Raw genomic sequence first — 25,125 nt, 5'->3', positions numbered from 1 at the left:
AATTCTCAGAACTGTGTGTTCCCCCTCCACACGCACCTCGGCCAGCCCTCAGAGCTACTCGGAACACCCCATGTGGGACTGCATTGGCTATTTAAAGGGCCTGGAGTGCCGTCTGCCATCGCTGCTACCCCCATATTTTGAAGTAGAACATTCAGAAATGACTCTAATGGGAATGTTTAGTCCTCCCATGTAGCCCCATGCAGTGTTGTGATCTTTTATTCATCTTCACTGAGAACTTGCCTTTTCTCTGTTTCATTTCAGGGGGATTATGTATGGATGGACCTCAAAACCGGTCGGGAATTTGATGTTCCCATTGGAGCCGTGGTCAAACTTTGTGACTCTGGGCAGATCCAGGTGGTGGACGATGAAGGCAATGTACGTATGAAGGAGAAGAGGACTGTGATTGTGTAGCCTTTGCTTTACTGTCAGATGGGGGGCACCCAAATGGGATTTAGCACTTGGTGCTGTATAAATGAACAGCATGTTCCAAAACCCACTGCAGCCAATAGGATTCTTTCCTTGACCTTCCATGGATTTTAGATCAGGGTCACGCAGCACAAGATAGCCCCAACCCCCAAGGACGTAGGTGGAAGATGCAATGAGGAGGTGTAACAAACAAAAGGAGGGAAAGTGGGCAGAGGGGGATAACTCTGACAAGGGAGACCATGCCAGGAAGAACTTGTCCATTTCAGACCCACTTAATGGGGCTTGTTTAAGCCTTTTCCTGTTTGCAATTTATTTTAGTAGAGAGGAAGACTGGTCCAGGGCTTGAGACGCTAACCCAGCACTTGGGAGACATAGCTCAATTCCCTGCTGTGCCGCTGAATTCATATATGACCTTGGGCATGTCACTTAGCTGTTATGTGCCTCAATTTCCCCATCTGTAAAATGGAAATAATAGCACAGTCACACTGCAGGGCAAATGCACTTGTATTCCTCTTTTGAATGGTCCAGCTAGTGCATCCACTCTTGGCTACCAGTTTCTTTTCTTAGGTAGAGACCTGCCTTTTTCTCTCTACTGACCAAGGTTCAGAAGGACAGCCCTGGCTTCCAGCACTCACCCTATGGCCTGCAGCCTGTTGTGGGGAAGGGTGAGGGGCCAGTCCCAACCTCCAGTGGCACCCTCATTTCCAGCAGCCTGTCAGGGGGAAGGAGGCTCTGAGGGCTGCCCTGGCCTGCAGCAGCCCCCTCCGTCTGCGGCCTGCAACTGGTTTCAGAAAAAATACCGAAAAAAAAGAACCTGGAGAGTTGTTAATCCAAAAAAAACCACACCCAAACCACAAACAAAAAAATCCCAAACCCAGAGTGACCCCTTTAAGAAATACATGGTGAGGCTTTTTGGCCCTAACAGGCGGCCCTCCTTGCACGGGGCCAGACGGCTCCCCTGTGGAACCCGATAAGCACTAGGGTTGCCAGGCTGCCTCCATATTGAGCCGGACAGCCCGGGATTTTCACCTCCTGGCCAGGAAAAAAATCAGAAAAAGTACTGGACATTTTAGGTGTCTGGTATTTTCGGAATTTTTTTTACCGGACAGGAGGCGAAATACTGGACTGTCCAGTTCAATACTGGACACCTGGCAACCCTACTGTTCATTTTCTCCTTACTGAAACTCTCAGGGTGCATTTTGCCATAGGCTAACATTTGACTTCTTCCCTCTTTTTCTTTTCAGGAGCATTGGATTTTCCCCCACAATGCCAGCCACATCAAACCCATGCACCCGACCTCTATCCACGGGGTGGAGGACATGATCCGCCTGGGGGACCTGAATGAAGCTGGAATTCTGCGGAACCTGCTCATCCGTTACCGGGAGCATCTTATCTATGTGAGTGCCCCCTTGGAGAGTGACATCTCGCCCCAGTTATTGTGTGCTTATGTTCGTTTATATCCTGAACTGGTCCAAGCCCTACCCGTTTGGCTCTGACGTTTCTGCTGCCAATTTTCCATGCTGCTCATGCAGGATGGGAGATGCCATTGCTTGTGGGCATTTACTGAGCTGGGGAAAGGATGTATCCCTCTGAATGTGAATTAAATCTGATTCTTTGTATGTGACCAAATGCAGAGTGCCCTCACCTCTGGGCTAGTGGATTTAAGTCCCACATGGGGACCTAGATTCTCACTTGAGGCAGTACAGGGAGGTTCTGCCTTGTTATGGTGCTGTGCTTTTAGCTGAAACATGACTAGTTTCTAATTGGTCAAGTGGCTGCTATTGATCCTGTAGTCCATTTAACAACCAACCATCCCCAGGTATTTTCTTGGGTGCCCTTTAAGATTGCAGCATGTGTAGCTGACCTAGCTGAGGATCCTACGCATACGGGAGATGGTTGAAGAGACCACACAGAGTGTACACTGCGCTAGTGTCAGGAATATAGGCTGACTGTAGTCTCTTTGGATATCTGTGCCTGTGAACAAGTAAGTGAAGGTAGCAGACTCTGGGAGTAAGGAGAGGTCAGGCTCTGTGATTTAAATAACTGAGGTGTGATAAGGCAGTTTTCCAACAGTAACTTTACAATACCTGCTGTGTGTGCTTGAGACTCCTCATTCATTCTTAGTTTCCTGGTTTCTCTCAGCTGCGTTTTGGTTACTGTGATATTTTTCTTAGAACTCTTAAGCTCTTGACATGCACATGGGGCCCTAACGCCCCATTCCACCACCAGAGCAGTTTGCAGGGGAGGGAGAGATCCCATACTTCCCCTGCCCAGTCAGAGGTAGGAAACTTCCTTTGATGGGGTGCTCCTAGGAACAGGGATACATAATGGGGAAGGGGTCATATCACGGTCCATAAAACTTTTTTTGCAGCCATGAAATGGGTAGGGCCCTACCTATAAGGGTACGTTTACACAGCAGGGCTAAGGTTGAATTAAGCTACGCAACTTCAGCTACGTCAATTGCATAGATTAAATCAAAATAGCTTAACTTGGCTTTTGGCACTGTCTACATAGCAGGAAGTCAAAGAAAGAACACTTTCTTCAACTTCCCTTACTCCTCGTGAAATGAGGGTTACCATGAGTTGGAGTAAGAAATCCTCCAGCTCGACATGATTGTGAAATAAAGGCTTGTAGTATAGATGCACACTATGTTATTTCGGAGTAACATCAGTCACTTTAAAATAACACTGCTGGGCAGACGTATCCTAACATTACAACTCCAGAAAGAAAGGAGTCAGCATTCAAAGGGTCTCTCTTTCTTTTGTCAGACTCTCTGGCTGCTGGCTTGCAGGGTTATAAGATGCACATTTTTATGCCTGAAGTTAAACATACCTGCAGCATGTGCAGGCACACTGTTTGATGTTGCCAATTAGTCAATGGGATCATCTAAGGGCTGGGCACTGCAGGATAGTTGTTAAATTGTAAGCCTTGCAGTCACTCACTGGCCAAAGTACTTTGTTTTGTGCCCTCCCCCATGATTATGCTGCAGTGAAAACTCCGGGATCAAGCTTACCGCCCCCACGCCATATACACATAAATCATGCTAACCCGGGGATCTGACCTGGGGTTCTAAGACCCCACAGGGATGGAGTGTCTAAGCCTGAGTCAAACCTTCTTGCATTGCAGTATAGACACTGCCCCTCTGGACTCCTCTGAAAATCCACCCAAAATCTACCACAATCCCACAGACTGACATTCTTACTCTTCTGGAGACTCAAGTTTGGTGGACATCAAGTTTTCCCAGGCTACACCACGAATGAAGGGTTAGCACGGTCACATCTGGGCAGTGTGCTAGGAAGTCTGGGTTATGGGTTATTGGGCTCAGGACAGCATAATGGCGTGTGATGTTGGAGCCCCTGGAGTTAAAAATTAAGCCCTAGGTTAACAAATGCAGGGTCTGCTAACTTGACTTTTCCTAACTCTGGGCTTACAATGCAGCGTAGACCTGCCCTACAAAGACTTTTTTGAAGCAATTTAAGGGTTTTATTTAGAGATGAGGGATTCATAGCCTGGTATATTTTAAGGCCGGAAGGGACCGTCATGGTCATTTCCATGCTTGTTTAAATCTTAGGAACACTATCCAAACCAGTGCCACTCACGGGGCGGACAGTGGGGGTAATTGCTCAGGGAACCAGGTGTCTTAAAAGATCCGGGGCTCCCTGCCACCACTGCTGGGAGTATCCTGTTGCTTTTAAACTGCAGTAGCAGCATGGCAGCAGCGGGGCACTCGGCCTGGGTCACCCTGCCATTTTTAAATCACAGTAGCTACAGCAGCTTGTGCATGTTGCGTGCATTCATACGGCATCCAGCTGCTGTCCATGCTCCAGTTCAATGCCCATGTGGCAGTGTTACGCCAGGCCACAAGCAGCATGGGGCACCCAGGGCCACTGATGGGGGAGGTATAAGTGGCAGCTGCCCTGAGCCCTTTACATCATCATCAGAGCCCTAGGTTGACTGGTGGAGAAGAGTCCCCAACAACACCATCTGGGGGCCCAAAGCCGACCCCCTCACCTTGTCCAGGGGGCCTGTCATTTCTGTCAGCATCCATGAGCCAAATCTCTTTGGGTATGTCTACACTACAGAGTTAGTTTGAACTAATGGACGTTAGTTCGAACCAACTTTCATAGGCGCTGCACTAGCACTCCGCTAGTTCAAACTTAATTCGAACTAGTGGAGCGCTTAGTTCGAACTAGGAAAACCTCATTTTACGAGGATTAAGCCTAGTTCGAACTAGCTAGTTCAAATTAAGGGGTGTGTAGCCCCTTAATTCGAACTAGTGGGAGACTAGCCCTCCCCAGGTTTCCCTGGTGGCCACTCTGGCCAACACCAGGGAAACTCTATTGCCCCCCTCCCGGCCCCGGACCCCTTAAAGGGGCATGGGCTGGCTACAGTGCCCGTGCCAGGTGCAAGCCTGCCAGCACCCAGCCAGCAGACCCTGCACCTGGCACGGCTCGAGCCAGCCACCCGATGCCCCCCAGCCCTCCCCCTCTTCCTGGGACCAGCCTGGCGGCTCCCGGGAGCTTGCCCGGGACCGCAAGAGGCGGGCACCCGCCTGGGCTAGTGCGGACATCGTGGACCTTGTCCACGACCTCCGCACTAGGCACAGGAAAGTGGCTGTCTAGGGCAGGAGAGCTGCCAGCCAGGCCATCCAGGAGCAGGTGTGCATGAAAATCAAGGTGGTCCACTGAGACCCCCGACCCTGAGCCCTGAGCTTACAATGGCCGTCCTGGGTCAGACCAAAGGTCCATCTAGCCCAGTAGCCTGTCTGCCGACAGCGGCCACCCCTAGGGACCTTGGAGGGGATGGACCGAAGACAGTGACCAAGCCATTTGTCTCGTGCCATCCCTCTCCAGCCTTCCACAAACCTTGGGCAAGGACACCACTCCTACCCCCTGGCTAATAGCACTCCATGGACCCAACCTCCATGACTTGATCTCACGTCCCTTTCAACTCTGTTCTAGTTCTAGCCTTAACAGCCTCCTGCAACAAGGAGTTCCACAGGTTGACTCTTTGCTTTGTGAAGAAGAACTTTCTGTTACTAGTTTGAAGCCTGCTACCCATTCCTTTCCTTTGGTGTCCTCTAGTCCTTCTTTATGGGAACTAATGAAGAACTTTTCTGTATGCACCCTCTCCACCCAACTCCTGCTTTTAGAGACCTCTATCCTGTCCCCCCTCCGTCTCCTCTTTTCTAAGCTGAAAAGTCCCAGTCTCTTTAGCCTCTCTTCATATGGGACCTGTTCCCAACCCCTGATCATTGTAGTTGCCCTCCCCTCTCCCACCCTCTCTCTTCCCCTCTCCCACCTCCTTTTCCCAGTCTCCCCCAGTTTTGTTCAAGAAAGTCAGATTCCATTTTTTAACACAATTGTCCTTTATTTTGTACATCAAGAAAAGGGGCTAGGGAAGGGTAAGTGGAAGGAGGTGAGGGAGGAATGGGGTACGAGCCCCCGATGGGGAGGACTGGGCTGGCTCTGCGGGCTTCTGGGGGTGGAAGCTCTCCTGCAGCCCCCCAATTGCCCCCTCTCCCCAGATGGCAGCCTGCGGCAAGTGCAGCCGGGCTGATGGCCGAGTGCTGTGATGTGCCCAGTGTGGGCACTCCGGGCAATCCAAGCCAGGACTGCTTTGCAAGCGGGGCACCCCTGAGAACTGTCTGTCCGGGGTGGGGGTCGGGTCCCTTTAAGCGCAGCCCTCGGCTAGTCTGAGACAGCATCTCCACGCTCTAAGTCCTCCTCTGATGCCCTGCCGGCACTGCTTCCAGCCATCCTTAAGCCCGGTTCAGGGTCCACTTAATGTGGACATGCTAATTCGAATTAGCAAAACGCTAATTCGAACTAGATTTTAGTTCTAGACGCGTTAGTTCGAATTAGCTTAGTTCGAATTAACTAATTCGAACTAAGTTAGTTCGAATTAGCGCTGTAGTGTAGACGTACCCTTAGTCGGTAAGGCCAGGCTGGAGAACTCACAAGAGCAGCCTTTCCTAACATTTAGGGAGACTGAGAGAGGACTCCGCCCAGGGCTGGCCTTACTATGAGGCGAACTGAGGTGGCCGTCTCAGGTGCCAGACTGTAGAGGGTGCCACTAGGACTCAGAGTGTAAAAAATTGTGTCTGCTGCTGGTGCATAAGTATTCTCTCTGCTCTAGATGCACAGAGTTGGTGGTCCAGTAGAACAGGAAGAAGGCAGAATTGAGACCTTTCAAAGTTTTGGCCCAAGCAAGGGGACATGGGGGCATCATTTGAGCTCCCCGCCTCAGGTGCCAAAATGTTGTGGACCAGCCCTGACTCCGCCGTAGAAGTAGGGGCCTTTTTGCAGATCCAGATCTGATTGACTCTTTCTCTCACACGCAAACATCTCACTAAAGTTTGGCTCAGGCCTGTCACTGCTTGTGAGACTTCTAGTGGACCCTGTTTCCAGGTAGGCCCAAAATATGGCAAAAGCAGTCTTTCCTTTTGGTTTTTTGGTAGCTCTACTTTTTGTCTTGGAAGGAACTGGAGGCACATGAAAATGAGAAAAATATTCTATCCGCGTTTTCCAAATCTCTCATAAATTTTGGGCTTGGTTCCAGAGCTGGGTGAATTCTCTGGCCTACGTTATGCAGGAGATCTGACAGCATCCTCCTAATAGTCCCTTCTGTCTTTCAGAAGAACCAACACAGTCAAAATAGATTTAGCAATAACTAAGGACACAATTTAGTTGTGGAGGTCACAGATTCCTTGACTTTCAGGAACTTCTGTGACTTCTTTGGCTTCAGCCCCCACCACAGTGCTGAGGGCTAGCGGTCTCCCCTTCCTGTTCTGCCCCATGGCGGACTCAGGACTCAATCCACTCTGGGGGTTAGCCCTCCACACCCCCGGTTATTTTTACTTAAGTTCACAGGCAGTCATGGGCTTCTCTGAATTTCTGTTTATTGCCCATGACCAGTCTTTGACTTTTACTAAAAATAACTGTGCCAAAATATTAACTTTAGTAATAGCCCACTAGTCCTGATATTGCACAATTCAGCTTTGCAGTCTGCAACATCTCACCATCTATTGCATTGTATGGATTTTGAAGGGCGGAAGACAGTGGGGATAGGGGAGCGGCTGAGACTATCCTCCCAATAATTTTTCTACTAGCTTTCAGTGGAATATAAATCTTTTACAGTTTTGTTTCATGAAAGAGACCTGTGCTGATGAGGTGGGAAGGGTTAACATAACCTCTTAGAATATGCACTTTAGGGAGCTAGGTAAGGCAAGCTGGTTTATCTGTAACAAACAGTTGTCTTGAGTAAAGGTAAAGGTCAGCTGGTTTGCAGTCATGTCTTCGCTCAGCATTTTTGAGGCTGTCTCCTTTTTCTTAGTGTTGTTGAATGAGGACAGTTCCAATATTCTGCTTTCCCTGTATGTGTGGGTCTTTCATAGGCATCAATGAGAGGAATATACCCATCTTCAAGACTTGAACTAACTAATTCCTACAGTCTTTGAAGAAGGAGATTAGTATTGGAAAAGAGACGACTAAGTGGGGATATAATAGAGGTGTATAAACTCATTATTGCTTTGGAGAAAGTAAATAAGGGAGTGTTATTTACTCCTTCTCATAACACAAGAACTAGGGGCTTCCAAAGGAAAGTAATAGGTTTAAAACAAAAGGAAATATTTCTTCACACCACACACAGTCCACCTGTGGAACTCCTTGCCAGAGGATGCTGTGAAGACCAAGTCTATAACAGGGTTCAAAAAAGAACTAGATAAATTCATGATCCATTTATAGTTATTATCCAGGATGGGCAAGGATGGTGTCCCTAGACTGTGGCTGAACATTGGCACACCTAGCAGGTTCAAGTAGTGGCGTTAATGGGCTCTGTAGGATGGTTTGTCTAGGTGTGCGTGGAGGAGCAAACAATGAATCCTGTGGTGATTTTCTGGTAAATGGAGCTCCTGTAGGAAGAAAGGCCATTGAAATTCCTTGTCCCCTGTTTTACACGTGCGGGAAGTACAACGAGGGAGGCTACTTTAAGGTGAGGAAAAGTGACAGAGACAACAAACAGAACCCAAGAGGCAGGAAGCCAGAGGAGAGGGAGAGGCAGGAAGGGCACTGTTGTGCTCGGAAGATAGTCTTGTGCTAATGGTGCCAGGTGTGAAGGTGCTTGGAGCTCAGGGCTATCTCCCTCTGCACCCTGCCAGAAGGCCCTGTCCTGGGCATGGGAGAGGCTTTGTGCTCTTGTGAGCTCTCATCTAGGTCTGAGTAAAGCACAAAGATTGTGAACAGCTACTGATTTAGAGGCAGGAGTGGGCGAATCTCCCATGGATTTCTGTGAGTGGAGCTTGGTAGCCAGATTCTGAGTGCTTGGTAGATGCTGGGTGTTTGGGCATCCAGCCTGCACATTAACCTTTTATTAGTTGTGTGAAATGCAGCCCCAAGTATCTGTCTCCTACGAGGAGTTTAACCCCTCAGCAATGATGAATTTTTAATCTCTTTAACAACTCCAAGCTTGCCAGCACCATTCCCTGAGTCAGCTGAAATACAGCACCATTCCCTGAGTCAGACGCTGCATCTGTGCAACCGCAAAGCGAGGTGGCTGCTAGAGGCACACACATCCCAAGAGATCCCCAGACCTGGGAGAGACAAAGAGAGTAGCACAGGTTGGGACAGCTGGGCAGTACATCTGGGCCAATCATTTCTAGAAAAGAGTCTGTTCAATTCCCCTGTTTCTGTTTGTGAATTGTCTGCAAAAAGATTGCAGGGATATTCAGCCAGATCTTCACTACTGGTACACTCCCTGATAGGAGTCCACGTGTGCCGTGTAATAGGCAAGGCAAGCCTAGTGTGGATGCAGCTGTGCCACCTAAATATGTCTATATGAGCCTTCAGGTACTTAACTTTAGTATTCAACTTTTTAAGATTTTCGTCAAAAGATTTTAAAATCTGTTTGATGAAGGAAGAGCAAAGGAAATTGACTTTTAGTTTTCACTTCAATAAAGTTTTCTATGGGGTTGGTCAAAGAGCGAGAAACATTGAAAGGTGAATGAATCATCACATTACATTATCTATCAACGTGGCACAGGGCTCGCTAGGGTTGGGAAGTGTTGCTGGCAGTTCTGCGAAGCTGCGTTATGCCCCTGTGAATGGAACCAAGATGGTCAAGACCAACACAGCAAGCAGTGGTTCCATGAGGTACAATTTGGTCTCGACACTGCACAAGGACAGTATTCAGTATGGTCCTTGAGAGGCCTGCACTGCCTGAGGGGTTCCCAGGACTGATGAATTAAAGGTGAATCTTGTGATGAGGCTTCTGACAATCGGTGTCTTTCCCACTTTAGCTGGCTCGTGGAAAAGCGTCTCTGTGATTGGTGAAAGGCTTTTATAGCCCTGCTCTAATACAATACATATTTTCCTTTTTCTCTTTTTAATTCTAAGACTAACTGTGGTGGGAGGGTAAGTATAATACGTAAGCCACCTTTCATTGCTGCAACGCACTGTTATATCATGCGCTGGCTGCCTCATTTATATTCACCATTAATGGCATTTCTCATTTTCCTGGCACTGCTTTTCTGCTGCCCCACAAATGCACCCAATCCATTATCCCTTTGGCTGAAGCGCTTTGCCACAGTGACAGTAACGTGGCCTCTTCCCAGAAGAGCAAAGTACCAAGTCTGTGGATGTGATGCCACAGGGGCAGGTCTGCAACCAGCTATGCATAATAGCCTGGTTTGGAGGAAATAAGCAACTACTGAAAGATGAAAAGGGTTATGCAAGTACTGTTGTGCATGGCTGATGCTTGTATGTGCTGAGAAAAATTGCTGAATAGCAGGGGTGTTTTGTCGTGACACTTGGGTTGCTGAAGTGCAGGAGTATCTAGTCATGAAGTGACACTAAATTCCCTAAGCAACAAAAAGTCGAATGAATTTAGGGTGCTCTGGGAACCAGGTTCAGTGTGGATTTGTTACGTAGCTAATGAAAATGTAGGTCACAATGACAGTAACGAGTTTGTAGTAAAACAGCTTTTCTTGGTGTAAGCCATCGACTCTTGTAGGACCAGCACCCATACAAACAGCCAAGCTGATCTTCACACCAAAACACAGGGGCTTTACTCTTAATAAGCAGTGGACCTGGAAACAGGACTTGCACATATTTTCTTGTAGCTGCCCTTTGATCATCAGTTGGGGGCCAAAGTTTTGAATGTGGTCAGCTGTTAAAATTGGGCAAGCTGTGTGTATTTGTCAACTAGGGACAAGTCGAACCAAACTCATCCCTTGAGATAACACAGGACTTTATACTGACGGTCAATGATCACAAGGAAAAGGTGAGTGGGAACATCAACAAAACATTCCTGTCACTAATGGCTAATTCATTTGAAAAGATCTTTGGCCGTAGTCAGCATCATGAGTCTTGGCAGGACAGATAAGTTACCACCAGAGAGGTTGGAATATGGGGATGTCACAAACTCACGCCGAAAGGAAAGTCAGTGTTTTTGAGAATGACTTAAGAGGCAATGAAGTACGATATTTCCACCTCTATGCACTGAAAATTGTCCCAAAAATTGCCATAGAAATGCCTCATGACTTGTAAATCTCACCCAGTTATGAAGCAGCCTGAAAACCGCAGTCATCTTTTAGGCTGTGAATTCAAATCCAGATCATGATTCAGTCAGAGAGTGATTGCCTTTTCTCATCTGTGAAACAAGTTTGGGTGGGCAGAGGTTCCCATGATGAAAATCTCCACAGCTGGCACTAGCTAAGTGGCAGCCTTCTTGAAAGTCTGAGCAGATGCCACTGATAGAGTGGGCCATAGAGAATGAACTATCCTCTCACGTGTATAGAAGTGGGGCTACCTATGCTGGTCTCTAGGTCTTCTCAGGAGCAGTGTCTTTTCCAACTCACCATATCTCAGAGGTGGGCAAATACCAACCTCCCGGATCTGATCTGCCAGGTTTAGCCCATGGCGGGCCCTCACACTACCATATTTACCTGTGCTTCCACAGGTACAGGGGATCACAGCTCCTGGTGGCTTTTGCATATCGGATAGTCGACTAGTCGCTTACATCCCTATTACTCACCTTGTGTAGTAAGTGAGGTTCTTGGAGATGTGTCCCCGTGGGCGATCCACAACCCACTCTGCTCTCCTCTGCTTTGGGATTCTTTCATCTGAGCTCTGCGGGAGGGAAGGAACTGAGGGCAGTTTGACAACACAGTGCTATATAGCAGCAAAGCAAGCACAAGACTGGGCAAGGGCATGTGCAGGCCAAATGGACCCAAAATCTCCAGTCTGAGGCATAGGGACATGAAAACAACTAGAGGGTGCACCCATAGGGACACAGATCTTGAAGAACCCCAGTTATTGCACAAGGTGAGTAATCTCTTTTTCTCCATCCAGTCAACTGCCTGGTCCAGCAGGCATTAAACTCTCAAGAAACGTATCACAAGAGCTAGAGATTGCAAAAGCCCCAGGGTTAGAAAACATTCTGGCTTTCTAGATGTGAGTCGGGGCAGCACTTCTTAGATTGCAGTGGGTCCCTTCAGTTAGGATGCGCAGCTTGGATCACAGTGGGTTCCTATGACTGGTGTCATGTAAGGCGTCATGGTGCATGGGGGAGAGAAAGAAGATGCACCTGGAACAGGGCTGTTGAGAGCCGTGATGCCCTTGTCACGGGGCTGGGCAAGATATGGCCCATGGGCCAGATACAGCCCACCATGCTGTTTCATCCAGCCCGTGGCCCACCATGCCACACCCCTACCTCCAGGCCAATTGAAACCCAGGTTAGAGGAGCACACAGAGTCTCCTCTCCCCACTGGGGGAGCATGGCATCAGAGGGTACCACTGGTTCCCTCTGCATGCTGTGTGACCCTGGATGGGCAGGAAGAGACCTCCCGTGCTCCCCCGCCCCATGGGGGAGTGCGTGAAGTCTCCTTTCCTCCCCTCCCCCCGGACGCAGTGCCTAGAGGGATCCACCGCTTCCAGCAGAGGCCCGCCCCTTCCGCCCAAGGCCCCACCTCTTCCGGGACTGGCCCACAACCACTGTCAACATTGGTGAAGTGGCTCCCCTACAAAAATTATTGTGCACCCCTACATGTCATTATACTCTGGAGGCAGTAGGGGGCAGCCTGGTGAGAAGCAGCAGCCTTTAATGATCTCCTGTCTGAGCTGTCTGCAGTGCTGCCTGGAGTTACCTGCACAAGCAGGGAGTGAACCTTTTGCTTTTGGAGCCACTAGCTTTGCCAGCAGTGCTAGCGGGTCCCCTCTTTGGCCTCCTCACCACCTTTGGCCTCCCTAGCTATTAGCCAGCATGGGTAGGAATGGTGTCCCCAGCCTCTGTTTGTCAGAAGCTGGGAATGGGCAACAGGGGATGGATCACTTGATGATTCCCTCGTTTGTTCATTCCCTTGGGAGCACCTGGCCTGGGCCACTGTTGGCAAACAGGACACTGAGCTAGACGGACCTTTGGTCTGACCCAGTACGGCCGTTCTTGTGTTTATGTTCTCCTGCCAAATGAAGGATGCTGACTGCATGAATGTGCAGGGGCGGGGCTCCTTGTACCCTCTTCCTCTTTGGTCACAACCCGTGACATCCCTAGAGGAGCATCACACCAGGAGGGTTGTAGGAAAGCGACAAAGGTCCTCATAGAGTAACCGACCAATATCACAGCACAGCTCCAGGCTCCTGAGAGATCTGTTGTAGAGCTGGATCTAAGGACTTTTCCAAGGGGCTGTTCTGTGACATACCTGTATTATTTGGGTTGTTTGGCAAACATTAAAGAACAGGACTACAATAACACTGCAAACCACTATTGCATTTGGGCAGTCAAGGCAGCGGTCCCTCGTAATGCACCTGACAGGTGTGGGTCTCTGGCGACTCTGACCATGGTTTTTGCAGAGATGGACCCATCTAAACTTTGCAGTGATCAACATTTGGCTCTGAATTTTGGATTTGCACAATGTGCAGGGAGGGAGGGTTTGCTTCGCTTTGACTCCAGAATTCACTCTGCGTATGGCATTTTGAAATGAGCAGCTTCTTTCCGGTGGCTGTTGAAAACCCATCTTGTTTTGCCTTTGCTTTTGGTCCTGGGTGTCAAAGCCTCTAGGGCGGGGTGCCTTGTCCCGATAAACCTCTTTGTGCTTCTCCTCTAGACATATACAGGTTCAATACTGGTGGCAGTGAACCCCTACCAGCTGTTACCCATCTACTCCCCAGAGCAGATCCGGCTGTACACCAACAAAAAGATCGGCGAGATGCCACCTCACATCTTTGCAATAGCTGACAACTGCTACTACAACATGCAACGCAACAACAGGGACCAGTGTTGCATCATAAGGTGAGTGGGTGCATGTCGGGCCTAGCAGGGGTGCTGAATTAGGATTCCATCCTGCCAAAGGTGCTGAGCAGACTCACCTTAATTGCTTGTGAAAAGTGCAAGGTAGACCCCAATTGAAGCAAAAGTCTCAAGAACATTTAGCCAAACAGCACAGAGTAGGAGTGGAAGTGTTGGCTTCCTGGCATCAGCCTGTCAGTATGGCTGCATCTGGAGGGGTGTGTAGGAAGTTCACAGTCTATGGGCACATCTTGCTGTGGGGCATAATTTCCAGCTTGGGTAGGCCTATGTCTTCTATAAGTTGAACCTCTCTAGTCTGGCACTCTCTGGTCTGGCAACATCTGTGGTCCGGCATAATTTTAGTTAGCTGGATGTGCCCTTATCATGGGTGTGACCAAGTTTCCTGTAGTCCTATAAAGTTTGATTGCAAATACCAGTCCTGGATGTCAGTGTTCTGTGCTGTTACTTAGCCCTATTTATCCCTAAATGTCTTCTAAGAGCCCAGTAAGCAGCGCTGATAATGCTGCTAGAATTTACTGACCTCCCACGGGCTGGCAATTTCTCTGGTTCGGCACCGGTCAGCTGTCGGACTAGAGAGGTTCAACTTGTAGCTTGGTTTCAGCTAGTACATTAACAATAGAAGCAGCATGAGTAGCAGGATGGGCTAGACACAATCCTGCCCAGGACACCAGGTTCTTATTTGGATGCTTGTCCCAACCCATCGCTGCTCCTCCACAGCTACATTTCTGTTGTTAGCATGTCAGCACAATCAGAGCTAGCATGCATCTGTCTTCCAAAGCTGGGAACTACGCCTCCGGCTTGAGCATCAACATACCTAGGACTTGGCCTCGTTGCTGGGGCCAATTGGTTAAGTAATTGTGGTCAGTCGCAGAAGTTATGGATGGAAAAGTCCTGTTAGATCAACCAGTCCAATGCAGGGTCGGTCAGGCCTAGTTTTTTAACATGCCAAGAAATAGGCCTTTTGCCACTTTGATAATTATTCTACAGTCTAATAGATGAGACTCGCAAGATTTTTTTTTATGGGTTGTGACAGATTGCTGGCTAAGCCAGAGCTCTGCCACTATAGCCTGGATGAAAAGGCCAGTTATAGCCAGCTGAACAAGCCCAGGCCTGAAAGGCTAATGAAAGCAGCTGTGGGCCTCAAGCCAGAGGGCTATATAAGGCAGCCAGAGAAAAGTGAAAGGAGAGGAGCAAGGAGACAGGGTGTGGCTGGGTGTGCACCCAAGCCAGAAGACTAGGCTAGCTGAGTTTGCTGCGCTCTACAACTCTGTAAATAGAAGGTGGTTAGGAAGCTGACGACAAAAGGCACGGATGACTGCACCAGAAAGGGTCTCTGGCTGATGCGTGGATCAGAAAGTGTCCCAGGGCAAGGGGCCGGAGTGAGGTCCTTGCCACAGTGTCTTAAACTTTCCCTTTAATTTCATCCCATTATTCCTATGGTCACTTATTGGCTCAAAGATCCATAGCTTTTAAGACCAGAGAGAGCATTATCATCATCTAGTCAGCTAGTCTGACCTCCTGCCATAGAATTACAGGCCATAGAATTACACCCAGAAATTCCTGCCTCCAGCCATAACTTATTCCACAGTGACATTGCTTGTACTCTCTAAGCACCTAATTCTGCCAAGCTTTGGAGCGGTGCCTTACTCCCAAGTAGGTTGGCTGAAATCTGTAGAACTGCCTGCTCTGTAAGGTACTGCCCACTATGAACTGGGAAGGATCATGCCCTGAATCAGCTGCTTTCAAACTCTTCTGTAACATGGACCTGTCCTTGGATCCAAGCTGTCCTTGGATCATAATCAAGTATCTCTGATCCAAATGATTTCCTCTCTCTTCTCGATGTTTACACTCTTCAGAAGGCTGTAATGCTGGACTGAATTTGCATATCGATAAGGCTACGATTCTGTCATAGAGGTCACAGATTCCGTGACTTTCCAGAACCTCTTCTGGGACATGGCTGGAGCAACTATCAGCCCTGGACTTCGGAGCAGTGGCTGGTGGAACAGCTGATTGCCAGTCCAGTTCTAGGCTACCAGAGCCACCACAGCCGGAGCTGAGTGACAACCCCTCTGGGTCTAGAACAAGGGTAGTCAGGCCCCTGCCTCAGGAGAAGCCGCGAGGCTGGAGCAGCTACAAACTTCAGCAGCGCTCTCTTTTGTTCTCTCCTCCCTCTCCCACCCCGGGTATTTTTAGTAGAAGTCGGGGACAGATCATGGGCTTCTGTAATTTTTGGCTGATTGCTCATGACCTGTCTTTGACTTTTATTAAAACTATCCTTGCCCCAATTGTGCCCTTACTTATCAATGTGTTGAAACAGGGCATGGGCCTGACACCAAACTTAAGAGCCAGGCCCCATAAAACTTTAGGTGGCGCTCAATATTCCTTCTAATCTTTTCCATTCATGTGTGGATTTTTTCCATCCATGCATGGTAAATATTATGTGCACCAAGGCATGTGTGAATGTGCATCACCTGTAGAAACACAAAGCCTAGCTGTGGGTACTCTGCTAATCAGCTGGGCGGCATTTGACTCTCTCCTGAGTGGCTGCATGAATGCACAGCTTACAGGGAAAACTGGTTGCACCCCTGATGAAATCAAATCTGTATCCTAAGCATGTAGTTGATTCCTAGCCATGTAATAGGTTTCACAAAATCCCCAGATCCGAACACGAATGACTTTGGAAAATTCTGTATCCTGTATTAGACAGGAGGTCACCATGGTACCCTCTGGTTTTGGTATCTAGGAATATATGACTACACTGGGGCTGTGTCTACATTGGCACCTCTTTCCGGAAAAGGGATGCTAATGTAGACTTCGGAATAGCAAAATCTGCGGGGGATTTAAATATCCCCCACGGCATTTGCATTTACATGGCTGCCGCTTTTTTCCGGCTTGGGGATAAGCCGGAGAAAAGCGCCAGTCTAGACGTGATTCTCCGGAAAATAAGCCCTTTTCCGGAGGATCTCTTATTCCTACTTTCAAGGAATAAGAGATCCTCCGGAAAAGGGCTTATTTTCTGGAGAATCACGTCTAGACTGGCGCTTTTCTCCGGCTTATTCCCAAGCCGGAAAAAAGCGGCAGCCATGTAAATGCAAATGCCGCGGGGGATATTTAAATCCCCCACGGATTTTGCTATTCCGAAGTCTACATTAGCATCCCTTTTCCGGAAAGGGGTGCCAATGTAGACACAGCCATGAAGTTTAGGGGGTTTGAAATCCAAATTTAGTGGCCCCCTGTACTGGAAACACATACCTAGAGATTTCTAGCGTGTTCATTTGAATGAAGAGTCCAGGGCCCATGCATCAGTGCGAGAGCACATTTACTCACATTTATTCCTTACAACTTGTACAGTGGCGAATCTGGCGCAGGGAAGACAGAGAGCACTAAACTGATCCTGCAGTTCCTGGCTGCTATCAGTGGGCAGCATTCCTGGATTGAGCAGCAGGTGCTGGAGGCAAACCCCATATTAGAAGGTGAGCCTTGAAAAGACAGTGGGTAGAGGGAAACACTTCTGCTATTAATAATAGAGAGGGGGCTAAAATCAAACTGCATTCCCCAAAATGCTTTACAGCAAGAACCAGGATTGCAAGCGCTCAACACACTCCACTGGGATTTGACTGTCCAAAGAGCTCAACATTAGAGCAGGTCAGAAAATAGACTTTCAGTCCTGTGGAAAAATTTGGGGATTCCAAGATTTTTTTTTCATCCTCAGTTAGAATGCTGCCATTTTTTACTAAATGAAACTCCATGAAAATTTCATTTCAGGTCATTCAAAACATTTTGTTTTGATAAATGCACAGCTTTTCATTTTGATTTCATCTTTTTTCTCTTATATATAAAATACATAAACTTCAGAATGAAAAGAGGTTTTGAAACTGAAAACCTGAAGGGTGGAAACAGGAGGCATCACCATTTTAAAAAAAAATCAATTTTGTTTTCTAAGTTAAATATAATTGAAATTGGTACAATTTTACACCCAAAAAAAAGGGTTTAATTGAAACTGCATTTTCCAACACAAAACTGCTTCAGCAAAATGTTTCCAGTCAGCTCTACTCAACCAGCAACATACTGAGCTGTTCTGAAAATCTGTATCTTATTCTGGGTGCTGTGCTCTCTTAAAATCTTCCACCATCATGACAATAGGCACTGTGCTTAACTAACAACGCTGAAGGTTTTGCTTGGTAATGATTCTGTTCAGCGCCTTCCATTGCTTTTGGTAACTGATTAACTTGCATCTCAGTTTCATTTGATCAAAGACTCAGAACCAAACACTTTGTATGAGAAAAAAAATAGTAGCAATTCTGCCTTGTGCTTTGATCAGAGTTGAACACTTTAGGCTGTTCATACAATAACAGAGCTTTCTGCCAGAAGAAGAGAGCCAGAATTCTGCATGACAGAGAAAACCAAAGAATTCAAGGAAGATTCAAGACATAATAAAAGCCAGTTTATCAGCCCCGTATTTACATAGGAGAGCAGTGACTCCCAGAAATAATCTGAATCCTTCAGTGGCACTACTTTTGTGAGTGAACTTCTTGCTCTCATCAATGTGGACTCACGATCTTGCCCCAAAAGATGGCTACAACTTAAAGTTGTGAGCCTGGTTCTGCCACCCTCACTCAAGTCGAGTAACACCATGCACAGTGACTTGTCCTATTGAAACCCACAAGAATGCACAATGTCATAAGTTTACTTCTTGGCAAGAGTAAGGGTGGCAGGGTTTGGTCCAGCATTGTTGAGTACATTCAGCAAGATTCCAATGTCCTTACTCTATAGCACTTTACTTCAAAAGAAATCCACAGAGTGTTTGTTACTGAACCAGAGCAAAGGTTCTAGAACCTGGCCCGATGTTGCTGAGTTTCTAAAGCACAAATGTGTCACATGCCATGTCGGTGGTAGGCACCCTGGTGGATCAACAGCTCATTTCAGTAGGAACAGACTTGATCAAATGAAATAATAAGATTTACAGGAGAGTTTTATCTGTCTAGGAGGTTCAGCATTTGGCCTTTAATTTGTGGGTTAAACTAATTATCTTTCTGAAGTTACAATTACACTAGTGGCTTGAAGCTGCTAGAAAATGATCTAATGGTCTACATAGGACTGAACGGATAAGCCATCAGTGGAGATCCCCTTATTAGACTAAGTGGTGGACCTCTGTGCTATCCTCCCACTCTAACATAAGACCTAACACATTACTGTAATAAGTGCTCTTTTTGTGGGGATCTCTGTAGCCAAAATTCAGAAAAATCTGCATGGTTATAGAAATAAAACACACATTAAGGTCAGTGTGATTTTTCCACTCAATCTTCTGTGTATCCAAATCTTGCTGTGAATTGGAGAGTGTACATTGTTTGAGGCCTATATTCCTTATATTCACATTTGAATTCATTATTCTCTATAATGTGCTGATTTGTATTGTTTGTTGAACATGGGCTCCCTCTGGTGGTTGGTTTAGCACCTAGATATTTTTATGGACGATCCACCATTTTTTTTTTTGTCCCACAAGCCAAATTGCACTTTGAGGTTCATATCCATCATCTACCTCACTGCCTGTAGACTCCCCCTTTTGGACCTCACCCCACTAATGTCTATCCAAAATGTTTCTGTGAAAATCATTTCTCTCACCCATCACTTAGCTCATGTCACCCCCTCTCCTGAAGCTGACAAACATCTCTTCCTTCACACTGTCTCCTATGCGACCTCCTTATGGAAGGAGTGCCGCATAAACATCCCCTCAGGCTGGGTTGGATGGGGACTTAAGACCCACAGATGAAAGGCTGTGCAACCTGTTACCAATCCCCTGAGCCATCCTTGCTCCCTTTTGTGTCTTGTTTTTTCACCCTAGACTAGACAGATTCTTTTCTGACCCTGGGCACAGATCTCACCTCTGTTGTATTGCGTTGCTTATCCACAGCTTTTGGAAATGCAAAGACGATTCGTAATGACAATTCCAGCCGATTTGGGAAATACATTGACATCCATTTCAACAAGAGGGGAGCCATCGAAGGGGCAAAGATTGAGCAGTATCTACTGGAGAAATCTCGAGTCTGCAGACAGGTGAGATGGGGGAGAAAAAGCCAGGGTGTGTACTGGCATCCCCTTTGATGCATTATCGACAGGCTCATCCTCCTTGCAGAACTGATTCCCTCCTCTTCTGCTCCAGGCCCAGGATGAGCGGAATTACCATGTATTTTACTGTATGTTGAAAGGAATGACACCGGAACAGAAAAAGAAGCTGGGTCTTGGGAAAGCCACTGATTATAACTACCTCGCTATGGTAAGAGGCGCAGAGCAAGATGCTGGGAGAACAGCGTGGACCTTGTGACTTGTCCTGATTGTCTGTCTAGAGAAGGGAGTTGGAACTAGGGGTTAAAATGTGTTTAATTAATTCACTGTTAAGCAGTTACACAGTTACATGTGGGGGTAGAAGGGGAGAGATTCCCTGTGAGCTGGTGTGCATGGGGAGCCAGCTTTTAAGCCAGCTCCCCACGTGTACCGGCTCCCACTTGCCCTCCTCACGGGAGGTGGAGGCAGGGGGCAGCCAGCTCCCTGGGAGCCTGTGTGTAACTGAGAAGATTAACCAATGAGCCCAGACTCTTGGTAAACTATGTACATGGTTACACTTCCACATCCCTAGCTGGAACCAGAGCTGCAAGAAATGTCCTCTTACCTGAAACGGTGTGGAAGCTTTGAGGTTTCTTACAAAGCTGAGACCCAGCCTAGAGATTCATAGAATCATAGAACCATAGAGCTGGAAGAGACCTCAGAAGGTCATAAAGTCCAGCCCCCTGCTCTAGGCAGGATCAATCCCAACTAAATCAACCCGGCCAGGGCTTTGTCAAGCTGAGACTTAATCACCTCTAGGGATGGAGACTCCACTACTTCCCTAAGTAACCCATTCCAGTGCTTCACCACCCTCCTAGTGAAATAGTGTTTCCTAATATCCAACCTGGTCCTCTCCCACCACAACTTGAGACCATTGCTCCTTGTTCTGCCATCTGTCACTACTGAGAACAGCCTCTCTCCATCTTCTTTGGAACCTCCCTTCAGGGAGTTGAAGGCTGCTATCAAATCCCCCCTCACTCTTCGCTTCTGCAGACTAAACAGACCCAAGTCCCTCAGCCTCTCCTCATAAGTCATATGCTCCAGCCCCCTAATAATTTTGGTTGCCCTCCGCTGGACCATCTCCAATGCGTCCACATCCTTTTTGTAGTGGGGGGCCCACAACTGGACACAATACTCCAGCTGTGCTCTCACCAGAGCTGAATAAAGGTTTGTGGTAGATCTTTGCTCCTGCAGTAGTGAGACCCATAGAGTTTGATTAGCTACTGCAGAAGTCCTGCATGTAGGGGCTTCTCTACTTCCATTGTATCTGGGGAGTGGGGCAGTTGAGATGCGGCTTTTAGGTATACTCAGCCCAGACCATTTAACGTTTATTTGGGAACAAGGGCCAAGACCTTTCATGTGACATGATGTTCTACCAGAAGGCAGCGGAATGAGTGGAGATCAGGGCGGATGAGTGTGCAATAATCTGCGTTCAGAGGATGCTACAGTCTGCACTAGCTGGAGATTTCTCAGGGCTGGTGCTTTCAAACCCAAGTAGATTTCGCTTCCATTACCCAAGTGGGAGGTGGCAAAGGCATGTCTAATCAAGTTACCTTCAGCATGGTGAGAGCACTTGGAGATGGTGGAATGTGATTCCTGCAGACCAGAATTGGTACGGAGTCCAGAAAGAAGGAGGCACTGTTAGCCTCTCTTGACTATTTGTGGTCAGGTGTTCCAGAACAAAGGGGACCTCTGACATGTTTCCTTCTGTCTCTTCCTCACTGTGGTTTCACTTCAGCCAGACCTTCCTTTTCCATGTGCGGATTTCAGCCAGACACAGGGATAGATTGCTGCCAGTGGTTTCTGTGTAGGTTGCAGGTCTGTTCGGCCAGTAGACTGCAGAATACTTACTGGAGGGCCAAATTCAGAGGTCCATAGTCAGTTTATACTCATTCATTTCTTCAGGCAAAACATATGAAGGCTTCAGGGAATACTTGGCCGAGTGAGAACTGAGGATGAGATTTTTTTAAGTGACTTGGGGAAAATGCAAGGGGCCAGTGTACAGTATCACTACAGATTTCTGCACCTATGTTTTTATTGTACATACACTGCTCCCTGCATGCACGGACTGCCCTTCCTTCCCAGGGGAACTGCACTACCTGTGATGGCAGAGATGATAGTAAGGAGTATGCAAACATTCGCTCGGCCATGAAAGTCCTGATGTTCACTGACACGGAGAACTGGGAGATCTCAAAGCTTCTGGCAGCCATATTGCATATGGGGAATTTGCGATATGAAGGTAAGTGGAAAATAGTTGCATATTTCTTTATTTTAAATGCTGAACTAACTTGGATCCCGAAACACCGTCCAGGCGCCAAAGCCAGTGTGACAATCACAATACTTCGCTCTTCTCTAGTACTTTTCACCTCTTGCTCTCAAAGGGTATGTCTACAATACAAAGTTAGTTTGAACTAACGGACGTTAGTTCGAACTAACTTTCATAGGTGCTACACTAGCGCTCCGTTAGTTCGAATTTAATTCGAACTAACGGAGCGCTTAGTTCGAACTAGGTAATCCTCATTCCACGAGGATTAAGCCTAGTTCGAACTTACTAGTTCGAATTAAGGGCTGTGTAGACCCTTAATTCGAACTAGTGGGAGGCTAGCCCTCCCCAGCTTTCCCTGGTGGCCACTCTGGCCAACACCAGGGAAACTCTATTGCCCCCCTCCTGGCCCCGGAACCCTTAAAGGGGCACGGTCTGGCTACGGTGCCCGTGCCAGGTGAAAGCCTGCCAGCACCCAGCCAGCAGACCTGCACCTGGCACGGCTCGAGCCAGCCACCCGATGCCCCCCAGCCCTCCCCCTCTTCCCGGGACCAGGCTGGCGGCTCCCGGGAGCTTGCCCGGGACCGCAAGAGGCGGGCACCCGCCTGGGCTAGTGCGGACATCGTGGACCTCGTCCACGACCTCCGCACTAGGCACAGGAAAGTGGCCGTCTAGGGCAGGAGAGCTGCCAGCCTGGCCACCCAGGAGCAGGTTGGCATGAAAATCAAGGTGGTCCACTGAGACCCCCGACCCTGAGCCCTGAGCTTACAATGGCCGTACTGGGTCAGACCAAAGGTCCATCTAGTCCAGTAGCCTGTCTGCCGACAGTGGCCAACCCTAGAGACCCTGAAGGGGATGTACCGAAGACAGTGACCAAGCCATTTGTCTCGTGCCATCCCTCTCCAGCCTTCCACAAACCTTGGGCAGGGACACCACTCCTACCCCCTGGCTAATAGCACTCCATGGACCCAACCTCCATGACTTGATCTCACTTCCCTTTAAACTCTGTTCTAGTTGTAGCCTTCACAGCCTCCTGCAGCAAGGAGTTCCACAGGTTGACTCTTTGCTTTGTGAAGAACAACGTTCTGTTACTAGTTTGAAGCCTACTACCCATTCCTTTCCTTTGGTGTCCTCTAGTCCTTCTTTATGGGAACTAATGAAGAACTTTTCTGTATGCACCCTCTCCACCCAACTCCTGCTTTTAGAGACCTCTATCCTGTTCCCCCTCCGTCTCCTCTTTTCTAAGCTGAAAAGTCCCAGTCTCTTTAGCCTCTCTTCATATGAGACCTGTTCCCAACCCCGGATCATTTTAGTTGCCCTCCCCTCTCCCAGCCTCTCTCTTCCCCTCTCCCACCTCCTTTTCGCAGGCTCCCCCAGTTTTGTTCAATAAAGACAGATTCCATTTTTGAACACAATTGTCCTTTATTTTGTACATCAAGAAGAGGGGCTAGGGAAGGGTAAGTGGAAGGAGGTGAGGGAGGAATGGGGTATGAGCCCCCAATGGGGAGGACTGGGCTGGCTCTGTGGGTTTTTGGGGTGGAAGCTCTCCTGCATCCCCCCAATTGCCCCCTCTCCCCAGATGGCAGCCTGCAGCAAGTGCAGCCGGTCTGATGGCCGAGTGCTGTGATGTGCCCAGTGTGGGTACTCCGGGCAATCCAAGCCAGGACTGCTTTGCAAGCGGGGCACCCCTGAGAACTGTCTGTCTGGGGTGGGGGTCGGGACCCTTTAAGCACAGCCCTCGGCTAGCCTGAGACAGCAGCTCCACGCTCTAAGTCCTCCTCTGATGCCCTGCCGGCACTGCTTCCGGCCATCCTTAAGCCTGGTTCAGGGTCCACTTAATGTGGACATGCTAGTTCGAATTAGCAAAACGCTAATTTGAACTAGTTTTTTAGTCTGGATCCGTTGGTTCGAATTAGCTTAGTTCGAATTAACTAATTCGAACTAAGTTAGTTTGAATTAACGTTGTAGTGTAGACCTACCCAAAGTGCTGTGCAAAGGAGGTTAGTCTCATTCTCCCTGTTTTACTGCTAGGGAAACTGAGGCACCAGGCAGGGGAGTGACTTGCCTGAGGTCACCCATCACATCAGAGCCAGGAGGAGAATCCAGGTCTCCTCACTCTCAGTTTAGTGCATTGCCCACAAGCCTGCACTGCTTAAAGACAGTTTCTGCCCAAAGACCTTGCAGTTGGAATTGGATTTGTACCCCAAGTTTCATACACATTGTACATATTGAGCTCCCCAAATTGTGCTTGATGTCAGTGGGAGCAGCAAGTGTGCAGCACCTCTGACAATCAGGCTGTGACTGTATACCTGGGGCACAATCTACCTACCTACCTACCCACCCTAGGAACCTCTGTGGTCATTAATACAATGGTACCTGCTCACTTAGCAATCTTTAATCAGGGGTATCAAACTCATTCCATACAGCATGCCTGATCTGAGAGCCTGCCCTTTGGCATGGGCCACATTCAGCAAACGTGATTAAATACTGGGGAGCTGAGAGGGGCTTTGCCCCCAGCAATGACGCTGCTCCTTGCTTTCCCCTCCTGAGCCATAAATTACAAGCTTCTGATCTAATCTGTCCTTTGAGATGGACTGTCGGTGTACGGTGAGTGGCAGCCAGAAGGGCTGAGATGCAGTGCCCAGAGGAGGAGCACTGTGTAACCCGGCTGAAACGGGACTGACCACACTGGCAGCTTCTGCTCATGGCTTCTCTGTGACTTTCCTCATGCAGCACGAATGTACGACAACCTGGATGCCTGTGAAGTTGTTCGCTCTGCGTCGCTGATCACTGCGGCTTCGTTACTGGAGGTCAGTTGTTCATCTGTCACATTATCTTGCTTGTTTCTTCCTGCGATTGCTTATTACTTGTATCATAGTAGCATCCAGAGACCCTAATCTAATCAGGACCTGTTGTGTTGGGTGCTATGTGAACAGAAGTAAAAGCAGTCCCGCCCATGAAGAACATACAGAACTTTGTGATCCAGCTGCTTTACCCTATTCTGGCAACATAAAGTGTGTGTAACTGACTGG

At 48.2% G+C, this 25,125-nt stretch overlaps 1 protein-coding gene across 3 annotated transcripts in view; it reads left to right on the top strand.

Annotated features, from left to right (window-relative positions):
- Positions 1-25,125, top strand: part of MYO7A (myosin VIIA) — a 182,621-nt gene that overhangs the window by 69,013 nt on the left and 88,483 nt on the right. For 2 of the 3 annotated variants that reach the window (XM_075919509.1, XM_075919508.1), the window contains 8 exons: positions 262-375; positions 1,671-1,823; positions 13,526-13,710; positions 17,080-17,201; positions 19,640-19,782; positions 19,889-20,002; positions 21,916-22,069; positions 24,827-24,903. In XM_075919509.1, the coding sequence (XP_075775624.1) occupies positions 262-375; positions 1,671-1,823; positions 13,526-13,710; positions 17,080-17,201; positions 19,640-19,782; positions 19,889-20,002; positions 21,916-22,069; positions 24,827-24,903 (1,062 nt within the window). Of the gene's footprint in view, positions 1-261; positions 376-1,670; positions 1,824-13,525; positions 13,711-17,079; positions 17,202-19,639; positions 19,783-19,888; positions 20,003-21,915; positions 22,070-24,826; positions 24,904-25,125 lie in introns of those variants that run through there. The other variant, XM_075919510.1, reaches the window with a different exon arrangement.

This window comes from Pelodiscus sinensis, chromosome 1 (genome assembly GCF_049634645.1).
Source record: "Pelodiscus sinensis isolate JC-2024 chromosome 1, ASM4963464v1, whole genome shotgun sequence".
Classification (NCBI taxonomy): domain Eukaryota; kingdom Metazoa; phylum Chordata; order Testudines; family Trionychidae; genus Pelodiscus; species Pelodiscus sinensis.
Note: the sequence above shows the minus strand (reverse complement) of the source record. Positions and strands in the feature narration are given on the sequence as shown.